This window comes from Bos indicus, chromosome 19 (genome assembly GCF_029378745.1).
Source record: "Bos indicus isolate NIAB-ARS_2022 breed Sahiwal x Tharparkar chromosome 19, NIAB-ARS_B.indTharparkar_mat_pri_1.0, whole genome shotgun sequence".
NCBI lineage: Eukaryota > Metazoa > Chordata > Mammalia > Artiodactyla > Bovidae > Bos > Bos indicus.
In genome coordinates this window covers 57,305,691-57,325,760 of record NC_091778.1, presented here as the reverse complement: position 1 = coordinate 57,325,760, position 20,070 = coordinate 57,305,691, and the positions used below count along the sequence as shown (strand labels likewise).

Sequence of the window (20,070 nt, the reverse complement as noted above, 5' to 3'; positions counted from 1 at the left end):
ACTTTTCACTTTCATGCATCGGAGAAGGAAATGGCAACCCACTCCAGTGTTCTTGCCTGGAGAGTCCCAGGGACGGGGGAGCCTGCTGGGCTGCCGTCTATGGGGTCGCACAGAGTCGGACACGACTGAAGTGACTTAGCAGCAGCAGCAGCAGCAGTGTGTATAGAGCCTTAGCCTGATTGGAATCAGACAAAAGACCTGGTCGCAAACACTGCTACAACAGAGGGATTCAGAGCTCCATGCACCCCTCCCCACTCCGTCAGACACACAGCCTTCCGGGGTCTTGTGACCCAAGAGCCTGTGAACTGAAGCCAAGGCTGAGGGTGGGGCCCGCCTCCTGGCCCTAGACCAGAGATGGTCACCTGACTGATGAGTACCTTTCCTTGTCTCTCCCCCACCGTCCCCGTCCGCCCCCGTGTCTGTCGGCTCCTTTTCTGTCTTGGTTGTACATGTGTGTGGTCCCCTGGGGCCCGTGTGCTCGTTGATCTGGGCGTGGCGCCCACGTGTGTGGCCCCGGGCTGCCTCCTGGAACCCGCTGGCTCCTGGGTGTCCTGGCCGGGCTCTGCGTCTGCTGCCTCCTGAAGAAGGGATCGGGGAGGTGCTGGAGAAGGAAGACTGCATGCAGGCCCTGAGTGGCCAGATCTTCATGGGCATGGTGTCCTCCCAGTACCAGGCCCGCCTGGACATCGTGCGCCTCATCGACGGGCTGGTCAACGCCTGCATCCGCTTCGTCTACTTCTCATTGGAGGATGAGCTCAAAAGCAAGGTTGGGGAGCCACCGACCCCTGTGCTCCCGCTGCCCCTTTCCCCACGGCCTCTGGGGCCCCTCTTGTCATCACCGTCTGCCTGGTGCAGGTGTTTGCAGAGAAGATGGGCCTGGAGACGGGCTGGAATTGCCACATCTCCCTCACGCCCAATGGTGACATGCCCGGCTCCGAGATCCCCCCCTCCAGCCCCAGCCATGCTGGCTCCCTGCACGACGACCTGAACCAGGGTGAGGGCAGAGGCTTGGTGTGGACACGAGGTGGGTGTGGGCCGTCCCCCTTCCTGGGAGCTACAGCTAGAAAGAACCTCCCGGGATCCCTCCTGGGAACCTGGCTCTGATCCCCTGCAGTAGCTACAGTCTATGGGGTGGGGGGAGAGGAGAGCTCGAGAAGGAAGTTTTGCGCCATCTTCAGGGCTAGGAAAGGCCCCCAGAAGGTTGGCCCCATGGTGAGGGACAGGCTTTTGTCCCTGCAGCATCCCGAGACGACGCGGAAGGACTCCTTCTAATGGAGGAGGAGGGTCACTCGGACCTCATTAGCTTCCAGCCCACGGATAGCGACCTCCCCAGCTTCCTGGAAGACTGCAACCGGGTACTACTGTGCCCCTGGAGCCTTGGGGTTGGCAACGGGGCTGGTCCAGGGCAGGGGAGCCAGTGAGGGAGGTGGGGCCCTGAGGCCACGCGCATCTCTGCTCCCTGCAGGCCAAGCTGCCCCGGGGCATCCACCAGGTGCGGCCCCACCTGCAGAACATCGACAACGTGCCCCTGCTGGTGCCCCTCTTCACCGACTGTACCCCCGAGAGTGAGTGCTGTGACTGGGCGCTCGTCCAGCCTGGGCCTGGGTGGAGCACTGCCAGCCCCTGGCACCCCACGGGCTCCGGAGGGGTGTTGGTTTCCCATGCAGGGAGCAGAGGAAGCTGGGCTGGGAGGAGCTGGGGAGTCTCGTGGGCAGGAGCCCAGCGTAGCCCATTCTAGGGACTCAGAAGTGACAGCGTTCGTAGAATGTTTATGACATTGGGGGTAGGATGGCTCCAAAGAGGGGCCTGATTTCTGTCGTCTCCTGCCCTGGCCTGTGGGTCTCTGCCAAGCGCCCCAAGTGGGGCTCCACGTGCCTGACCCTTGTGCCCCCAACTCTGCCCCCTCAGCCATGTGTGAGATGATCAAGATCATGCAGGAGTACGGGGAGGTGACCTGCTGCCTGGGCAGCTCCGCCAACCTGCGGAACAGCTGCCTCTTCCTCCAGAGTGACGTCAGGTCAGTGCAACAGCCCAGAGCCAGGACTCCCCATAACCGGCCTGGGCCTGGTGGGGAGAGAAGGAAGCGGGGGCCGGGGGTGCTGGCTCCGTCCCCTGGGAGATGGATGGGGTCTTGGCGGACCCCAGCTGATGGACACCCTTTCCCCTTCCCATGCTGAGCAGCATCGCCCTGGACCCCCTGTACCCGTCTCGCTGCTCCTGGGAGACCTTCGGCTACGCCACCAGCACCAGCATGGCCCAGGCCTCGGATGGCCTTTCCCCCCTGCAGCTCTCGGGGCAGCTCAACAGCCTGCCCTGCTCGCTGACCTTCCGCCAGGAGGAGACCATCAGCATCATCCGGCTCATCGAGCAGGTAGGGGCTCGCGCATGCCGGGGGGCAGAGGTCAGAGCCTGCTAGGGTGGGGAGTTGCTGTGCAGGACCTGCCTGGGCTCCCGGGGGCACTTCACCTCCGGGTGCAGCTCTCCCAGGAGGTTTAGTTTGCCCCAGCCGCTCGCTAATGTGAACATCTGCCACATCTGGCTGAAGCGTATCAGCTGCAGGGTCTGATCATGGCCACCCCCTGCCCTTCCCACTCCCTAGGCCCGGCACGCCACGTACGGCATCCGCAAGTGCTTCCTCTTCCTGCTGCAGTGCCAGCTGACGCTTGTGGTCATCCAGGTGAGGTGGGGCTGGCGTGGGCATTGGCACCGCACCCCCCTCCCCACCGCCGGCTCCTGTGCCCCGGGACCAGTTGAGAGGCTGGGAGGAGGCAGCACAGCCTGAGGGGCCCCCAGAGCCTCTGAGAACCTCCGCTGGCAGAATCGTGTCCCCTCCAGCCCTCTGGGTACAGGGCGAGGCAGCCCCGGGGCTCCTGGCATCTGACTCTTCGCTGGAATCTAATCGGGCTTCCCGGCTCTTCCTGGCCCAGTTCCTCTCTTGCCTCGTCCAGCTGCCGCCAATCCTGAGCACCACCGACATCCTGTGGCTGTCCTGTTTTTGCTACCCTCTGCTCAGGTGAGAGGCCCGGCCGCCCCCCATGTCCAGGATCAGGATGTCCCCGAGTGTCCCCAGGAGCCCAGGTTTAGGAAGCCACGCTAGTGCCCCCGCCGTGGGGGCCGCCCAGCTCCAGGGGGCGCCCTTCCTTGTTGTAGCCTGTCTGCCCAGCAGAGTTGCCCTCACTCTTGGGACTCCTGAAAAGCTTCTCCTAGGGAAGAATTGGACGACATGGGGACTTCCCTGAAGGTCCAATGGCTAAGACTCCATGCTCCCAACGCAGGGGGCCCAGGTTCAAATTCCAGTTGAGGAACTAGATCAGCTGGTGCAGCCAAGTACATAAATAAAAGTAAATATTTAAAAAAAAAGAAAAGCGCAATTAAAAAAAAAAAAGAGAATTGGGGGACACAGGGTCACAGTCCCTATCCTTCACCGAATCCCTGTTTTTTAGCATTTCTTTACTGGGAAAGCCCCCACATAGCTCCATCATGTCTATGGCAACGGGGAAGAACCTTCAGTCCATTCCTAAGAAGGTAAGCGACATGGAGCCCATGGGCCTGGGCTTTTCCCAAGGAAGGTGAGTGTGGAGGGGGCTGAGCCCTGGGGGAGCGAGGAGGGATTCCATCAGGCCAAGGGGGCGGGAGGTATAGAGTTGGGAAAGCTCCTTGCTCTCATCCCCCCCGGGCCTGCCCACTTCCCGAGGACCCTGTGAACCCAGGCACCTGAGTGACGGGTCTTCGCTTCCCGCAGACCCAGCACTACTTCCTGCTGTGCTTCTTGCTGAAGTTCAGCCTCACCATCAGCTCGTGCCTCATCTGCTTTGCCTTCACACTGCAGAGCTTCTGCGACAGGTCCCGGGCCCGCAACCTCACCAACTGCTCCTCCATCATGCTGCCCAGGTGGGTCCCGCCCCGAACCCTCACCCCTGGGGCCACCTCCCCGGGGCCCCGAGGAGGCTGAGCCCACACATTGCCTTGGCAGCCACGTCGACAAGGCCCCAGCCTGGTTTGACAACTTCGCCAACGGGCTGCTGTCGGCTCAGAAGCTTGCCGCTGCCCTGATCGTCCTACACACTGGTGAGGGGCGCCCTGCAGCTGGGTGTGGGCCGGGGGGACTCCCCGGGGACAGGGCCTCTGGCCGTGGGAGGTCTGACACGCGCCACGATTTCCCCAGTCTTCATCTCCATCACCCATGTGCACCGCACCAAGCCCCTGTGGAGGAAGAGCCCCCTGACGAACCTGTGGTGGGCCGTGACCGTGCCCGTGGTGTGAGTCTCGGGTGGAGGGCGGGAGCCAGGGAGGGGCTGTGATGCGAGGTGGGCTTTGGGCCAGGGGCTGAACGGCACCCTCCGGGTGCGCCTCCTGCCGAGAAGGGCAGGGAAGGAAGCAGGGCCCCCGGCTGATGTGGGCTGCCGCCTCCTGCAGGCTGCTGGGGCAGGTGGCCCAGACGGCAGTGGACCTGCAGCTGTGGACACACAGGGACAGCCACGTCCACTTCGGCCTGGAGGACGTGCCTCTGCTGACGTGGCTCCTGGGCTGCCTGTCTCTGGTCCTTGTGGTGGTCACCAACGAGGTCGTGAAACTGCACGAGATCCGGTGAGCCACCGGCCAGGCGTGTGTCCCCTCTGGGCTCGGGCGTGTTCCCTGGTCACCTCCTGCCTCACCCCTTCCTGCTGCCCGCACCCCATCCTCTGCGTCCTGTCCATCCCTGGCCTCGGCGTCTGCGCTAACCTGGTCTTCAATCTCCACCCCACCAGAGTCCGCGTCCGCTACCAGAAGCGACAGAAGCTGCAGTTTGAAACTAAGCTGGGCATGAACTCTCCTTTCTGAGCCGCTGGCCGTGGCGGCCATAGATGCCGTGGTGTCTGGGGCTGAAGCCACACCCATTTCTGTGTCTGGGGAGTTGATATCATGAACGTGTCAGGGTTTGCTCTTGCACCGCATGGCCCTGGAGTCCCAGCTCCCGGTGTCAGACCCGGCTGTGGTTCCCGCCCCGGGGCTTCCTCAGAGACACGGAACTGCAGCCTCAGTCCAGGACCGTCTGGCTCTTCCTCACCAGGGGGAGACCCCCGGGCTCTTGAATGTATGACCTCGTGTGCTTAGCAGAGGGGCCCTCAGCCCTCTCCACCTGTGGGCTGCCCCCCTCCAGGGCCCCCTGGCCTTTAGGCAGAGCCGTGGACCATGGGGCCTCTGGTGGGAGGGCAGTCCTGGGATATGCCCACGGTCCTCCAGGGCGCCGCTGGAGGCCGGGGCTCCAGCCCCTCCCCGGGCTCCCATCGTCCTGTCTTCCTGGGGCAAAGCCCGCTCCTCCTCTGTGGGGGGCCTCATGCTGGGGCCCGAAGACGGAGCCAAGCCCCCGCCTGGTCCGAGAACCTCCTCCTGGGCCACCCTTGGGCAGGCCGTGGAGCCAGTCCTGGGGGCGCAGCCCGGGACCTCCTTCCAGCCTCAGCCCCAGTTACCCTGTGAGAATGTTTTTACTGGTGTATATTTTTTACTGGAAATGAGCCTTTTGGGAATGAATACAGACTGGTTTGTATTAAAACTTATAAACTCCTGAAGCAAAACCTGTGGCTGATCCCTGAGGCAGCCACGAAAGGGCCCACCCAAGGGTTGGGCCAGCGAGGGAGCCCCTCCCTGAAGGTGAGATGGGGGGACCCAGGCCTTCTCCCCACCCTGCACCTTGGCGGGGGCGCTTGGGTCCGGCTCAGGCACGACCCCTGGGCTCAGAGGTTCACGGCGCACATCCAAACACACAGAGCACGGTCTGGTGGAATGACACTTTCATTGGTGTTAGTTGGGGGAAGAGGTTAAATGCTTACAGAGCTGGGGCCTGGGCCAGGCAGGTCAGGCTTGCAGCCCCATGGCGGGCAGTGGGTGCTCTCGCTGTGGTCCGAAGCCCCTCCCCCACTGTGTCCTCACAGGCAGTTATAGATAGAATAAATTCCATTTAAAATATACGCATTTCTCTCTGCTTAAAAAATAACATTTACAGTTGGAAACGTTCGGACTCTGGGGATCTGTTCGAGGGACCGGTTAATCCACCGGCCCCGCTGCAGACAGCTTTGCCTCTCTGAGGGCAGGCAGGGGCGGGCCCGAGGCTGGCTGGGTGCCGCTGACAGTGAGAGCAGACCCCTGGCCCTTGACACGTCCTGTGCGCACCTGTGGGGGCCGGGCCAAACGCACTGCCGCCTCCAGCCTCTCAGGGTGCCAGGACCGCACGGTGGACGGCCAGGGGACCTTGGCACAGGCACTTGAGACACTGGGAAGGTGGGGGGGTACAGAGAAGGCACCCCAGAAGCCCGGCCACCACTCTTCCAGGACAGGAAGCTCTTACCAGGGCCCCTGTCCGAGAAGCAGGGTCCTCCCCTCAGATTACATGCTGGGGGTGGGGTGGGGGTGCTTTGCTGAGACGTCAGGTTCTGAAAAGTCCCCTCCGCTCTGCACGGGGCTGCTGTGGGGACGGCCGCAGGCTGGGGGCGGCAGAAGGGACCCCGCTCGGGCGGTGGGGGCGTCTTTTGCGCTGAGGGGGAAAGGCAGTGGGCGCTGCGGGAGGTGGCGGTGGGCACCACCGAGGGCCGCTGGCAGGTCCAGATCAGTCCAGCATGGCATCCAGCTGGTCAGCCAGGGCGTCGAACATGGTGCTGATGTCGTCTAGGATGTGCTTGGTGGAGGCGCCGGGGGTGCTGCGGCAGGGAAGGGCCAGGTCAGACGAGCCAGCGGTCTGCACCCTGCTGGCCCTGGGCGTGGGGCCTGGTTGGGGCGAGCACCAGGTGTGCATCTCGTCCCGTTTCTCACAACTTCGCAAGGTCATGGGAGTCACGGACCCTTCCTCCCACAGAGGCGCTGGGTTTCACAGAAAGAAGTGACTGGTCCAAGCTCGCCTGCCTCTTAAGTGCCACTTGCCTGCAGGCCAGATCTGCGTGACCCCTCCCTGTGGGGACCCCCCCCCCCGCCTGAGGATCTGATTGCCATGACACCGATGTCCCCTCGCCATCATGCCCAGACCCTAGGGGAAGGACGCGGGGGTGGGGAAGCTGCCCTTGTTTCCCATTCTCCCAGCACGCTCACCCCTCTCGCTCCTCAGCGCCAATGCTCTTCTCCGCGGCTCGCAGTGCAGCTGCCAGGGACGAGCTGGTCTGCTCCAGTCTCTGCTGGGCCCGGCCTGGGCCCGCGGCCCCTGTGCTCTCCGGCCTTGGAGGGGGCACCGGGCGGGGGCCGAGCCGGGGAGCCAGCTTAGGGCCGGAAAATGCCAGCTGGGTGCAGGCCACGGACACAGGCTTGGGGGCTGTTCCTGCAGAGACAAAGAGGTTGGCTTGTGACTCAGCTGAGCCGGACACAGGCCCTGCCCACGCCACCCTCTCCCTGCAGGCCCTGGCTTCATACCTGCTCCGGGCACCTTGATGAGGGTGGCGGGGGCAGCCGGGGGCTCCGTCTCCCCGGGCCGCCGATTGTTTTCCAGGGCGGGCCCGAGGGGCTGGGCCGGGGAGCTGGGAGAGAGAGGGGCTGGAGCTCCGGGGGTGGGAAGGCTGCTTGGGTCAGGCTGGGGAGGGCTGGGAGAGGCCGCGGGGGGCTCGCTGGGGGTCTGTGAGGGCTGGGGGGCAGGGCTGTTGGGCGTGGTGCCCGCCACTCCGAAGGCCAGGAGTGCCGTCTGCAGTGGCTCCCTCTCCCGGCACTTGGGCCTCCGTTTAACAGTGTCTGACTCTGTGAGGTTGAAGTCAAGGCCGGCGGGCACCGGCGTCTCCCGGGGTGGGGGTCCCGCCGGCTTGGGCCGCTGTTTGATAGTCAGGTTCCCCTCCTCCGCAAAGGGGAGCCCTTCCCCTGAGCTGCCCCGAGACGGGGGTGTCCCCTCGGGCCCCGGGTCCTCCTCCTCTGTGTCCGATGCGGCACCGGCTGGGGTGGGTGGGCCGGAGGGCTCCGAGGGGCCTGTGGGTTCACTCAGTGTTCGCCTCCGGGGCCCCGCGGCCCCCTCCTTGGGCCCCGGGCTTTCATCTGGTGGTGGGGGCTCCGGGGTGGAGCCAGAGACAGAGCTGAGGCGCTTGGGGGGCGGGGGCGGGGGGCCTTTGCGGCGAGCCCGGAGGGCAAAGGACTGGCTGCGGGGAGCCCCCCGCGTTGGGGTCGGGCTGGGGCTGGTCCGGGCGAGGGTGCTGCGTCCTGGTCGCCGAGTGAGGGTGGCGTAGCTGCCCAGGGCACTATCCACTGGCCCTTCGGCCTCCCCGTCGGCCTCCCCCTCAGCTGGGCCGGGGCGGCTGAGGCTGTGGGACCGGCGCTTGGGCCGTGGGGGGTCCGGAGGAGTGGCCGGGGGGCCGGCCAAGTAGGAGAAGGCCCGGGGAGCGCCCGGAGGCGGCCCAGGGGCTGGGCTGGAGGGTGAGGCCTGGGGGTACATGAAGACATAAGGCGGGGGCCCTTGGCTGGGAAGTGGGGAACAGAGTTTTGGGGGCCGCTCTGTGCCCTCTGGAAGATTCCTCTCCTGTGGGGTGTTGGGGTCCCCGCCACTGGGCTGGGGGGCAGGCTGTTCCTGTGAGTGGCCGGACCCCCGTGAGCGAGCCCCAATGCTCTCTTGGCTGGGGGAGCGGGCAGGGGGCAGGGGGAGTGGCTCGGGGCCACCCCCTGCCATGGCCGCCTGGAGCTCCGGGCTTAGCTCGCTGCCCTGGAAGGTGAGGAGGCGTGGGCTGGCCGCAGGGGGCCCGTCCCCATTCTCCAGCCCCTCGATGGCCATCAGTTCCGGGCCCCTGGCCAGCCGGCGGCCGCCTTCCCCCAAGGACTCCCCCTGCAGTAGGCCCCGCCGGAGCTCAGCCAGCCGCTTCACCCCCAGCATGAGCTTCTTCTGATGACCTGAGAGCAGGCGGATAGAGGCGGCAGGGTGAGCTGGGGCTGGAGATGGTGCCCTTCATCCCTCCTGGACCCCGAAACATCTTGGGGGCCCTCAGAGGCACGCGGAGGCCGAGCCAGAAGGCCCAGGGCGGTCCTCACCGAGCTTGTTGACACCGATCTCCTGCAGCTCCTCCCAGGTGAGGTCAGCCACCAGCCCCATGGAGTCGTAGCCGCTGCTCACCAGCTGCTTGTGGTACTGAGGCAGCCCCAGGGCGCACAGCCACTCCAGCAGGTCCGCCTGCAAGAGCCGCACCATCAGCCCCCGAGCCAGGAGGGCTCAGCCGGCGGTGGGAGCTCGTGCCTGCCGCCCACTCACCGGGATGTAGTTGGGCAACCACTCGGCGATGCTCAGCTGGGCAATCTCCGAGGCGATCTTCTTCCTGTGCCCAGGCTTGGTCACCCCGATGGCCGTCAGGTCCTGCCACACAAAGTCATGCCGTCAGGCCCCCTCCCCTGGCCACGGGTTCCTGCCCTGCCCTCCCGCTGTGGCACCGACCTCAGGCGTCATGCGGCTGATAGTTGGCACGTCGTAGCCGGCCTGCAGAAAGTGGGCAGTGTAGCCCTCCAGCTGGAACTCGCTCAGCCAATTATGAATGGCTTGAGCATCCTACAAGTTGGGGGGAGGGGGTGCTGTTAACGGTACTGAGCCTGCTGTGGGAGGGGGCTGAGTGCCAAGGCCACAGCCCCGCCATCAACCCCAGCCCCACCCCAGGGGCCTGGTCCGAACAGGAACTCAAGTCCATGCTGAGGCCCATCCCGCCCCCTCCTCTGGGCCCATAGCCACCTCCCCAGTGGAGGTCATACCTTCCCCTCCAGCAGCTGCTCAGGCCTCACGTCCTGGGTGAAGTGCTGCTCCCCCGAGCGATAGTTGGCCAGAGGGCGGTGGTTCGGGTTGTCTTTAAGGACGGAGAGAAATGCATTCAGGGTGACAGGATGCAGGGGTGCCAAGTCCTCGGCTGCCCCACCTGCATCTCTCCTGGCCCACCCAGGCCCCCGCCTCCCTTCCTACCTGCCAGGGACGCGGGCTGTAGTCCTGGAGGCACCTGGTCCTCTCCGGCAGAGGGCAGCGGCTGGAGACGGGAAGGCGATGTCTCTTGTTTGGGGAACTGGCAGTGGGAGCGGGGGAAGGGGAGGAGAAGGGGTCCAGCCCTCGTCCCAAGAGCCCCCCACCCCCCACCCACCTGGGCGTTCTCAATAAGGAGGCCGGTGCTGTGGCCGTTGGTGCCCTCGGAGCTCTGCCCGCTGCCGGCGCTGCGGATGCTGCCCACGCTGCCCTCGCTGCCCACGCTGTTCCTGTCACCTGCTGTGGGGGCAGGAGCCAAGCGGTCAGAACCCCGGTGGGCCCCGCCCACAGCTGGCTGGCAGCTGGCCAGAGCCAGACGCTCATGCCGGCGCCTAGCATCGCCCTACCCGCTCCCGGGGAGGACGTACCTGGGCTCTCTGGGCTGAGGCCCACCCGGGGCAGCTGGCCATAGGTGAGGGGGTGCAGGGGCTCCTCGGCAGGGGGCTGCGGCATCCTAGAGAAGCCTGGGCGCAGGGGGGTGGGCACAGAGGGGAGGCGGGGTGCCAAGACACCCACCCGCTTGCTGACCACCTCGACGATGCCCGGGGGAAAGTAGCCCACACGGTCAGTGCCCCTCTGGCTCTCGTGGATGTGGCCCTTCCAGCGGCCGTCTGGGTGCTGCTCAAGCACCTGTGGCAGACAGGCAGGGGGGCATGGTCACTTCCTGCGCCAAGTGGCCAGCCTGCAGCCGTGGTCCAGCTCCTCCCCTCCCCCCAGGGAGCGCCCCCTGATGCTCAAGTGGGCCTACAGTCCTGCCCCTGCCAGCATCCAGCCCAACCCCCGGGTTGCCTCCAGGGCAAACAAAGAGTCTGGAGTCAGCCTGGGTTCAGACCCCAGCTCCACTGCAGGCTAGCTTGTGACTCTGGACAAATCACTTTAATTCTTTTAAGCCTCAATTCTGTCAGCCCTAAAAAAGGAAGTGGTAAGAACGCCTACCTTACTTAGAAGGGAAAAAGTTCAATGAGATCGTGCAAATAAAGACCTTAACACCAATCCTGATCCACAGCAGGTGCCCAAGTAAGTGACGGCAACCAATTGTATTCTCAGAGGAATGCCTACATCAGGTCCTCACCGTGATGACGTCCCCTGCCCGGACGTTGAGGGCAGTGGGGTCGTGGAGGTTCCAGAAATCCTTGAGCGCCCGGACCTTCAGGATCCCTGAGGCCTCTGAGATAAGGAGGATGACGGGTGTCATCTGAGGGTTCCCAGGGCATCTTCCCACCCCTCCAGGCCCCTTCATGACCCTTCCCCAGGTCCCTGCCCCCTCATCCCCATAGCATCCCCCCGGCCAGCCCCAGGAATGTGACATGTGCTCCTCCTCCACTCCCAGGGACCCTCTGGAGTGGCTCTGAAGCCCTTGGGCTGGGTCTTCTCCCCACCACACGCACCCCGCAGGAGCTGCTTAATCTCCCGGCTGGCCTGGGAGGTGGTGAACTGGTTCACAATGTCCAGCGCCGTCTGGTTATACGTATTCCGAATGTTCACGTCCACCCCGCCCTAGGTGTACAGAGCAGGGCCAGCCTGTGCTGAGCACCGGGTTGGCTGCTTCTCCCAATTCCCACAGCTACCCAGGAAGTAGCTACTGTTTTCATATTTTACACGAGGAAATGGAAGCTCAAATTTGTTCTGGGACGAGCTCAAGGTCACTCAGCCAGTGAAAGGCAGAACTGGGGCTCGAACCATGTCTGTCTGCTTTCCAGCTACTTGGGCCCCAACCCATGCAGGACAGTCCTTCTCTTGCTTCCCCAGCCGGTCTTGGATCCGGCACCCGGCGGGGATCTGTATACACCTGCGGGGTGACCAGGGGTCCACACCCACCTCCAGGAGCAGCCGCACCACCTCGGTCTTGCCGTACAGCGCGGCCTCGTGGAGCGCCGTGCCTGTTTTGGTCTGGCGGTTGATTTCAATCCCGGCTCTCAGGAGCTGCCTGCAGACGGGAGGGCGAGTGACTGGCGTGGGGGGCAGCAGGTACGGAAGGAGAGGAAGCTGATCGCTGGGGGCTGGGAGAGCAATCCAGAGCCAGGGTGAAGGGGGCAGCAGGGCAGGGCACTGAGGGGACGTGATCAGTCCCATAGGAAGAGGAGGAGGAAGCCGGGGGGTCCCCGGTGGGTACCTGATGACCTCTCTGTGGCCATTCTTGGCAGCCAAGTGCAGGGGCGTGGTGTAGTTGGGGTCGCACGGGTCCTTGGCCTCCCCCTCCAGCAGCGCCACGCATAAGTGGCTGTTCAACAACAGCTGGGCCACCTGCGGCAACCGGCACTTGGGTAGGGCCTCCCCCCAGAGACCCCACGCACGCCCAGAACCCAGTACCCCAAGGGCAGCAGGCCTCACCTTGAGCCGTCCAAACTCACAGGCCAGGTCCAAGGGTGTCTTCTTGGCCTTGTTGACCAGGCATGGGTTGGACTGATGCTGGAGGAGCATTTCTGACTGGGGTGGGGGGAGCCGGGTGAGGGGTCTGGTCTGGCCGGGCCCCCTATGCCGGCCCCTGCCCCCAGCCCCAGCGCCCTGTAGGCTGGCAGGCTCACGTACCACTTCATAGTGTCCGTACTGGGCAGCCAGGTGCAGTGGGATCTGCCCGTCCAGCGAGGCAGCGTTCACGGCCGCAGAGGCGCGCAGCAGCAGCCTCACGGGCTCCAGGCGGCCCTGCCAGGCCGCATAGTGCAGTGGGCGCATACCTGCAGGAGGGGACGGGTTTCTGAGGGAGGTCCTGGGACGGCCTGGGGTTGGGGGAAAGAACTGAGCCCTGGCTGGAGGGGAGAAGACCCAGAGGAAGCTAGATGTGGCCAGGGAGAGGCCCGGCTGAAGCCAGAAGCCCACCATGCCCACCACAGAGGATCTGGTGGCCTTGTAACCTCAACTTCCCCAGCTGGATAATGGGCTGTCAGTACCACCCACGACCCCAGTAGGCTGTGAAGACTGACGAGGTCCAGCGTCTGCAAGCTCCGAGAAGCCACGCCCACATGCCTTGGCACTGCCGTGATGTGGCAGGGGCACAGTGACCCCAGGGTCTGGGGTGGGGGGTACCCTGGGCTCTCACCGTTGCTGTCCTTGATATCCACGGTGGCCTGAGCCTCCAGCAGCAGGGCGATGAGCTCCAGGCTGCCCCCCAGGGCGGCATGGTGGAGAGCCGAAAAGCTGGCATGGTGGGACACAGGTCAGGGGTGTCAGGGAGCAGTCTCCACCCCCAAAATCCTGGTCTTCCAGGGCAGACTCATCCTGGGGGCTGGCGTGGCTGAGTTACTTGCCCACTGTGGCCGCCCCCCCGCACCCCCCCACCGACACACACACACCCTGCCAGCCATGCCGTGGGAGCGCAGAGCTGCTGGGCTGCGGCATGAAAGGGCTTAGTGTCTGGGCTGAGAGGCCTGTTTGTCTGGCCTCCCCCTCAGCGGGCCCAGGGGAGGGGGCCGTGGGAGCAGGAGCCCCAGGGCTCCTACCCTCCAGGGAGAAAATGGGGCCCAGCAGGAATCAGACCCAAGGAGGCCCCTCAGAGAGGCCCCTTCCCTGCACTCAGGGGCAGCCCCACGGGCAGACACGCAGGCAGACGGGCCAGAGCACTCAGCGAACACGCTTCCAGGGCCGGGTTTGAGAGGGAAAGGGACTCCAGGCCCCTGATCCTTCCCCGCCCCTCCCCCACCACGCCGTTTTCAAGAGGGACTGGGGGGGGCTCTCACTCACCCATCAGCATCCTGGTAGTTGACATTGAGCCTCTTCGTGGAGCCGAGGAGCTCTGGGGGTTAGAGCAGAGGTGTCAGGGTACCCGTACCCACCCCTGACCCAGGGTCCCTCCTGCCCACCGCTCGGCTTCCGCTGACCTCTCGGAGTGCAGAAAAGCACCTGTCCCATGGCCTGCCAAGCTGTCTGGTCCCTGTGGCCCTCCACCCCAGCCCATCAGCTGGAGGGCGCTGACTGCAAGGAGCTGCTGCAGCAGTGGCCTGGCTTCCCTGGGTCCCCAGCCCCACGTGTTTATAGTCGAAGGGGGCGGAGATGGGGGGGCCCCCCGGCCTGCCGTGCCCTCAAAGGACAGGCCCACGAGCGCATGGTTAGCATTCCTGCCTGAATGGGCCGAGGAGCCAGTCTCATTGTTCCACAGGGCCGAGGGGGCTGAGAGAGAAGAGAGAGGGGCCAGAAGCTTGAGGGTGAGAGGGCGGATGCCAGGGCTGGACCCAAGGGCCACGTGCCCGGCCCGGGGGGCATCCCTGAGTGGAGCTAGAGGGGAAGGTGGCATCATGCAGACCTACACCATGCCCCGGCTCTGCCAGGCACTCGCTGTGTGATCTGCGGAGAGTCACTTAACCTCTTCAGTTCAGGGTCCTCATCTGTAAAACGGGCTGATCACAGAAGCCACGTACGAGAGTTGTGAGTACAACGCCTGACCCTCGTGAAAGACGGGAGCTATCAGCATTTAGCGCTCCTTACACGTTAGCCCATACTCCCGAGATGCGGTGTCTCCAGTGAAAGCTGGTACTGTTCCCCCCACCGGCCCCTGTCAGGGGAGGAACTGCAGACTCTGCACCCCATGAGCTCCTGGCAGACAGCTCCATGCCCCGGGGCAGGGGGTGGCAAGAGGAACAGGGGGCAGGGGTAGGATACCGGATCAGTCCCCTCTCAGGGACAGGGTTCATGCAGGTGTGCTCCACGTGTGAGCCAGGGCGCGGGAGGCGGGGGGCGGCGGTCCTCAGGGAGAGGAGAGTGCTGTCGCAGGCGGCCCCTGCCTCCCGCTGGAACCCACCCCTGCCGGGAAGGAGGAGGAGGAGGCCTGGCTCAACCCAGCCGGGCACAGTGCCAAGCATGCTGGTCCAGGCCTGCCCCCCAGGCCCCGGTGGGCCCCTGAATACCCCAGCAAAAAAGGGCCTCATTCCAATAGGGAGGGACCAAGCCTGCAGCGAGGAGGCGCACAGGACAGGGAGAGGGGGGACAGCTACGTTTAGGGCCGAGCCGAATGGCGCTGCACCAGAAAGGTAAGAGCCGAGGCGTGACGAAGCCGCGAGGGGGTGGAGGCTGCTCCCAGCCATCCTGCAGACCCCTTGGAAAGTCCTCGTTACACGGAACCACTCAGTGCAGTGGACAGAACAGAGGCCCGAGGAGCAGGAAGCGCATGGTTCAGATTCTTCTTCCTCCGCCCGGCTGTGTGACCTTGGCCAGCCCTAGGACCTCTCTGGGCCTCGGTGAGGGCAAGGAGGTCAATACAGGGAAGTCCCTCCACCTGCTGCCCGCCTGGACGGTCCGGGGCGGCCAAGAGGCAGCCCCTCCGGGGAGTGGCAGGACAACATGACGGGGACAAGGGTAGGGCCAGCCTGGGTGGCTCTGTGTGTTTTTTTTTTCCAGAACAATGGCCGGAAAGGCGGTGGGGGAGAGGCTCTGAGTGACTGGGCTGGGGACCTTGGAGGGGAGGGCGGAGGGTCCTAGGTTCCTGGCAGCGGCTCCAGGCACTTCCCCTGCGCCACCACCTTCTTCCCAGGCCCGGGCTCTGGGGGTGGAAGGGTCGCGCTCCTGATTTAGGCTCGGGCGGAGGATGTGAGCTCAGCGGGCCACCCCCAGCCCACTCCATTTCCTCTGGTCGGAGAAGGGGACAGCTCAGAGCAGGGAGGAGGAAGGAAGGGCGGAGGCCAGGCCCGGGCATCGGTCGCCCTCTCCTCCCAGGCACCTGCACCCTGAGGACCCGGGCGGGCAGGGAGGGCCGGCCCCCCAGTGACCTGCTACCCAACGGAGGAGGCTCAGGGAGCACCCCTCTTTGGACAGCCAGGAAGCTCGAGCCACCGCCCAGAGGGGAAAGAGGGAGCCCTTGACGCCTCCCTTCCGGCAGTTCCCTTCACCCTTCTGGGCTTCAGAATCACCTGAAGAACTTTCTGGTTCTCCAAAGTCAAGGGCTATCTGTGATGATTCAGTAATTCTGGGGGAGACCAGGGAGTCGGCACTTTCAGAACTACCCCTGGATGATTCTGATGGACAGCCGAGTGCAGTAGCATAGGGAGGGGGGCTCGGGCTTGTGGTATGATCTGCCACGCCACAGCTGTGTGAACTTGGGCAAATCACTAACCCTCTCTGAGTGTCAGTTTCCTTATGTGTAAAGTGGATGTAGAAGTACCTGTCTCACAGGGAATAGAGGCAACTACAATATGGCCCCATGGACAGTAGCCTCCCAGGCTCCTCTGTGGGATTCTCCAGGCAAGAATACAGGGATCTTCCGGACCCAGCGATCAAACCCAGGTCTCCAGCCTTACAGGCAGATACTTTACCAACTGAGCCATGAGGGAAGAGCCGTAGGGTCTGCAAAGGTCACTTTGGGATCTCCTTTTTGTCACCAGCTTTCCCTCTGAGAGGAGGAGACAGGGAGTCCCAGAGAGACAGGGAGTCCCCGGACCCTATGACTCTATGTCTGTGCAAATCCCTTGGGGGTGGGGGTGGGGGAATGGTCATCTTCCCCCACAGACATTCCCCCGAGCACCAGGGACCTTCCCAGAGCCTAGGACCCCAGCTGCAAAGTTCCCGCCCCCAGCCTCCAGCCACTTGCCTCCCTGAAGGCCTCACTTTGAGGCCCCAGGGCTATGAGGCCAAGGCCCCACTGGGCAGATCGCCAAAAACAACACCGAGGTGCAGGGAGGAGGGGAGTGGCTCCCACTCTTGGGTCTCTAGGGCCCTTCTTGGCACCTTCCCCTTATTGGGCTCACCCTGCACCCACTTCCCCAGGGCACAGAGAGCACCCTTTCCATCTCCCGACAACCTGGGTGTCCTGCCCTGGTGTGGAAGCGGGGGCACTCACACATGTGCACAACTCCCAGGCCCTTAAAATCCTTCCTTTGGGCACCCATACTCCCAGGTGTGGGTGGGGATAATCAGACATCTTCGGGTAGCCCGGGGGACTCCTTCCTGTGCAAGGCCCAAGCTGTGTCTTGGGGCTAGAGCCCCAGCACTTGAGAAGGATCCTCCCTCCCCTCCTGTCCCTGTTGGTCGAGGAACTCAGGGGACAAGTCCAGTGTCCTCCTGGGACAGTCCAGGGAGCTTGCCCTGAAGCCCAGAGGTCTACTTTTCTTGGGGGGGGGGGGCGGGTCTCATTGCAGGGGTACTCAGGAGCTGGAAGTCAGGTGTGGCCACCTGTACACGGAGCCCTCACAGCCCTATCGACTAGAGACACCAGGCTGCAGAGAGACCTCTCTCTCTCAGGAAATTAACTTTGAACACACAACCCCCAGTAGGCTTCAGTAACCGGTTAGATAATGTGAACTTTGTTTTAAGCAGAAAGTGAAAGTTGCTCAGTCGTATCCAACTCTTTGCGACCCTATGGACTATACGGTCCACGGAATTCTCCAGGCCAGAATACTGGAGTGGGAAGCCTTCCCCTTCTCCAGGGGATCTTCCCAACCCAGGGATCTGAACCCAGGTCTCCCGCATTGCAGGCGGATTCTTTACCAGCTGAGCCACCAGGGAAGCCCAAGAAAACTGGAATGGGTAGCTTATCCCTTCTCCAGCAGATCTTCCCGACCCAAGAATCGAACCGGGGTCTCCTGCATCGCAGGCAGATTCTTTACCAGCTGAGCTACCAGGAAAACCCCTCTTTTAAGCAGAATTCTCTTTTTAAAAAGCTATCTTACACTCAGAGGAGCCCACAATAAACGTGTCCCACTGCTGTGACTAAATAATAATAAAAAAGCTGTCTCACAAATGTTGTCATCAAATTGATAAAAACACAGAGATGCTCTGGTTGGACTGAGGGGCCAGGGGTGGAGCGCTACCTATTCAGTCTTTCCCAACCCACTGCCAGAAACCCCATGGCTCCAAAGAACACACTGGAAAAACCACCTGCTGAAGGCAAATCCACAAGGGCAGGAATTTGGGCTGGTTTTGTTCACTGCTAGAGCTCAGAGCATAGAACAGAGCCTGGCACACAGTAGGCACTCCCCCAAAATTAGAATGAATGTACTTCAACCCTTTTACTTTACAGGTGAGGAAACTGAGGCCCAGAGAGGTTAAGAGATTTGCCTAAGGATACACAGCAAGGGGGACCCAACTTCCTCTCTGACGTTCCCACATTGAGGCACTCCCACCCCAAGTCCCCAGATCAGAGTGACCACTCCCCCCAGGCCTCTCTCTATAGCCTGGCACTCAGAGGAGGGTCTCAGGTAGACAGTCACCCCACCAAGTACTCACTTGTCTTTGTGGCCTTGACCTTAGCCACCAGTTTCTGCACGCCAGTCACATCTCCATTCTTGACAGCGAGGATCAGGTCCTGTTCTCGACCCATCCTTCCTGGTCCCTGGGCTGGACTCAGGGCTCAGGGGTCCAGGGCAGAGGCAGGGAAACTGGTCTAAGCTGAGGTGTCAGGGTGCCATCCCTTGGCCCTTTGGAGGGCCAGGTGTCCGGTGGTGGGGAGTGTGTCTGGTGTCCCAGGCAGTGGGCTTCTTGGTAGGCGTTGACGGGTACTCCTTCAAGGTGCTTCGTGAGCTGCCGCCACAAGCAGGAAAGCTGATCTCTGATGGGGTGGAGGCTGTGTGGAAATCTGGACGGATATCAGCTTGCAGCTTCCGACAGCCCAGGAATGGGCCGGGACTGGGGGCGCCAATCTTCCCGACGTGGCTCAGGAGCACCGGTGCTCACCCAGAGAGAAGCCAGCATTCCCTCGTGCCTTGGGCAGCAGGGGCGGCCAGGTCTCGGGGGTCTGGAGAAGGTGTGATCCACTGAGGGTCTGCTGAAGGCTGGGTCTGTAAGGGTTCCAGAAGCAGGGCTCAGAAAAAGAACAGGACAGGGCTTCCAGGGAGCCCCCAAGTTACCCTGGCTGCCCTTCTGAGTCAAGGGAGGGGCTGAGCCACTCCAAGCGGGAGGGAGCCGCCATGCATGAGAGGAGTATTGGGAGGCCGGGAGGGGGTGTTCTGGGAGGGGGAGGCTGAGTCACCGAGGCCCCAGGGCACCTGGCAGCACCTCAACCCGGGGCAGGAGGGGCCCTGGCAGCACGACGCACGGGGGCAGGTCGGGCCAGCAGCCTGTTCTCCACAGCCTGAGGCTCTGACACCCACAGACAAGTGGTGGGCCAGAAGGTGGGGCCTGGGAGGGTCAGGCACAGGCGGACTGGTAGGGGTCACCCCTCCCCATCTAGGCTCTGCCCTGATCACCGGAAGCCCTAGCCCCAGGGCTCTTTATGAATTCAGAAGGTGGAGTGGGGAGGTATGGCCCCCCATCTCTGGCGGAGGGTCTGCCTGCAGGACAGTGAGGCTTTACAGCACCTGTTGCTGACCCATCCTCACCCCTAGTGCGGGATGAAGAAACAGCCGGGCAGAGAACAGAGATGAGAGCTGGGGTACCGCTGCTAAATGGGGCTGTCCGCCCTCCCAAGCCTGAATCTGAGTCCCACAGTCCCGACTTCACTTTAGAAAAGCTTACGTCAGTTTCTCAGTGGCCGAGAATTTGTTGCCCGAGTCCCGTGGCATGAGACCCGCGGCAGGCCTGGGGCCCTAGCTGGGGTCCTCTTACTCCCCATAAGTCCCAAGCCCAAACCAGATGGCACTCCAGCTCAAAGCCCGCGGCCCGACATTGGGGGAGGGCGCCCCTGGCAGTGCATGGGGTCGGGCTGGCTCCCCCGCCCCCCGGAATGCCAGTCCAGCGCCGCGCAACCCCCCAACCCAGCCCAGCCCAGGCCGACCGGGGAACAAAGCGGCGAGAAGGACCGGGAGGGCCAAGCGCCCGGAGGGATTGATGCGGGGAGACGGTGTACTGGCGCGAGGAGGACAGAAAGACCCGACGGATGAAGGCGCCCGCGGATCCCGCAAGAAAAGTTACTTTGTGCCGGCCCTCAAGAGTGCTGACCCCCAGATCAGGCCCCGCAGTCTCACCTTTCCCAGCCGCCCCGCCGGGGGTCCGGCCGGTCTTGCTCGGTCCCTGGCCCCCTGGACGGCGGCTCCCACTGCCCCCCCCCACCCCTTTTCTCCTCCTTTTCCAAGGCCGGCTCGGCGCCTCCCGCAGGAAATCCCGCCCCTCCCCCCTCCCTCCCACCGGATCGGGAGCGGAGGGACCGTCCCGGCCGCGCAGCCGGGCTGTCAATCAAAGGCTGCGGCCCCGCCCCGATCCGCGCGGGGCCCCGCCCCGGTCCGCGCGAGGCCCCGCCCCACCTCCCCGGGCTCGAGCGTCCGCGCATGCGTCCAGGTGAAGCGGTG

At 63.8% G+C, this 20,070-nt stretch overlaps 2 protein-coding genes across 8 annotated transcripts in view; one reads left to right on the top strand and one right to left on the bottom strand.

The window, feature by feature from the left end:
• TMEM94 (transmembrane protein 94) overlaps positions 1–5,948 on the top strand; it is a 36,615-nt gene extending 30,667 nt beyond the window's left edge. For 2 of the 6 annotated variants that reach the window (XM_019981104.2, XM_019981102.2), the window contains 14 exons: positions 585–766; positions 856–1,024; positions 1,240–1,355; positions 1,466–1,565; positions 1,909–2,017; positions 2,182–2,371; positions 2,600–2,677; positions 2,928–3,013; positions 3,444–3,525; positions 3,743–3,891; positions 3,974–4,068; positions 4,166–4,259; positions 4,417–4,587; positions 4,749–5,948. In XM_019981104.2, coding sequence (XP_019836663.2) covers positions 585–766; positions 856–1,024; positions 1,240–1,355; positions 1,466–1,565; positions 1,909–2,017; positions 2,182–2,371; positions 2,600–2,677; positions 2,928–3,013; positions 3,444–3,525; positions 3,743–3,891; positions 3,974–4,068; positions 4,166–4,259; positions 4,417–4,587; positions 4,749–4,821 — 1,694 coding nt within the window. In that variant the 3' untranslated portion in view covers positions 4,822–5,948. The remainder of the gene's footprint in view (positions 1–584; positions 767–855; positions 1,025–1,239; positions 1,356–1,465; positions 1,566–1,908; positions 2,018–2,181; positions 2,372–2,599; positions 2,678–2,927; positions 3,014–3,443; positions 3,526–3,742; positions 3,892–3,973; positions 4,069–4,165; positions 4,260–4,416; positions 4,588–4,748) is intronic. The other 4 variants (XM_019981106.2, XM_019981105.2, XM_019981103.2 and 1 more) reach the window with 3 other exon arrangements.
• On the bottom strand, positions 5,757–19,863 carry CASKIN2 (CASK interacting protein 2). Of its 2 annotated transcripts, XM_019981108.2 has the most exons (20): positions 19,750–19,863; positions 18,074–18,624; positions 13,604–13,655; positions 12,963–13,060; positions 12,455–12,600; positions 12,257–12,352; positions 12,039–12,169; positions 11,744–11,852; positions 11,314–11,422; positions 10,998–11,092; positions 10,294–10,555; positions 10,044–10,165; positions 9,872–9,932; positions 9,667–9,758; positions 9,359–9,469; positions 9,179–9,280; positions 8,962–9,100; positions 7,375–8,823; positions 7,060–7,282; positions 5,757–6,674 (listed from the first exon to the last, which is right to left on the bottom strand). In XM_019981108.2, the coding sequence occupies exons 2-20, from the start codon at positions 18,165–18,167 to the stop codon at positions 6,584–6,586; spliced, it is 3,582 nt and encodes a 1,193-aa protein (XP_019836667.2). In that variant the 5' UTR covers positions 18,168–18,624; positions 19,750–19,863; the 3' UTR covers positions 5,757–6,583. The 2 variants fall into 2 exon arrangements, with proteins under 2 accessions (XP_019836667.2, XP_070630179.1); XM_070774078.1 differs by lacking the exon at positions 10,044–10,165 and having other exon boundaries at positions 10,442–10,555.
• Positions 19,864–20,070: the final 207 nt, after the last annotated feature.

Excerpts from the sequence above, each read along its gene's own strand:
- CASKIN2 (XM_019981108.2), bottom strand. The coding sequence starts at position 18,167 with ATGGGTCGAGAACAGGACCTGATCCTCGCTGTCAAGAATGGAGATGTG. Across the intron at positions 13,656-18,073 it reads GGTCAAGGCCACAAAGACAA|AGCTCCTCGGCTCCACGAAG; the intron begins GTGAGTACTTGG and ends TCTAACCCCCAG. Across the intron at positions 6,675-7,059 it reads GGCGCTGAGGAGCGAGAGGG|CACCCCCGGCGCCTCCACCA; the intron begins GTGAGCGTGCTG and ends TCCCTGCCGCAG.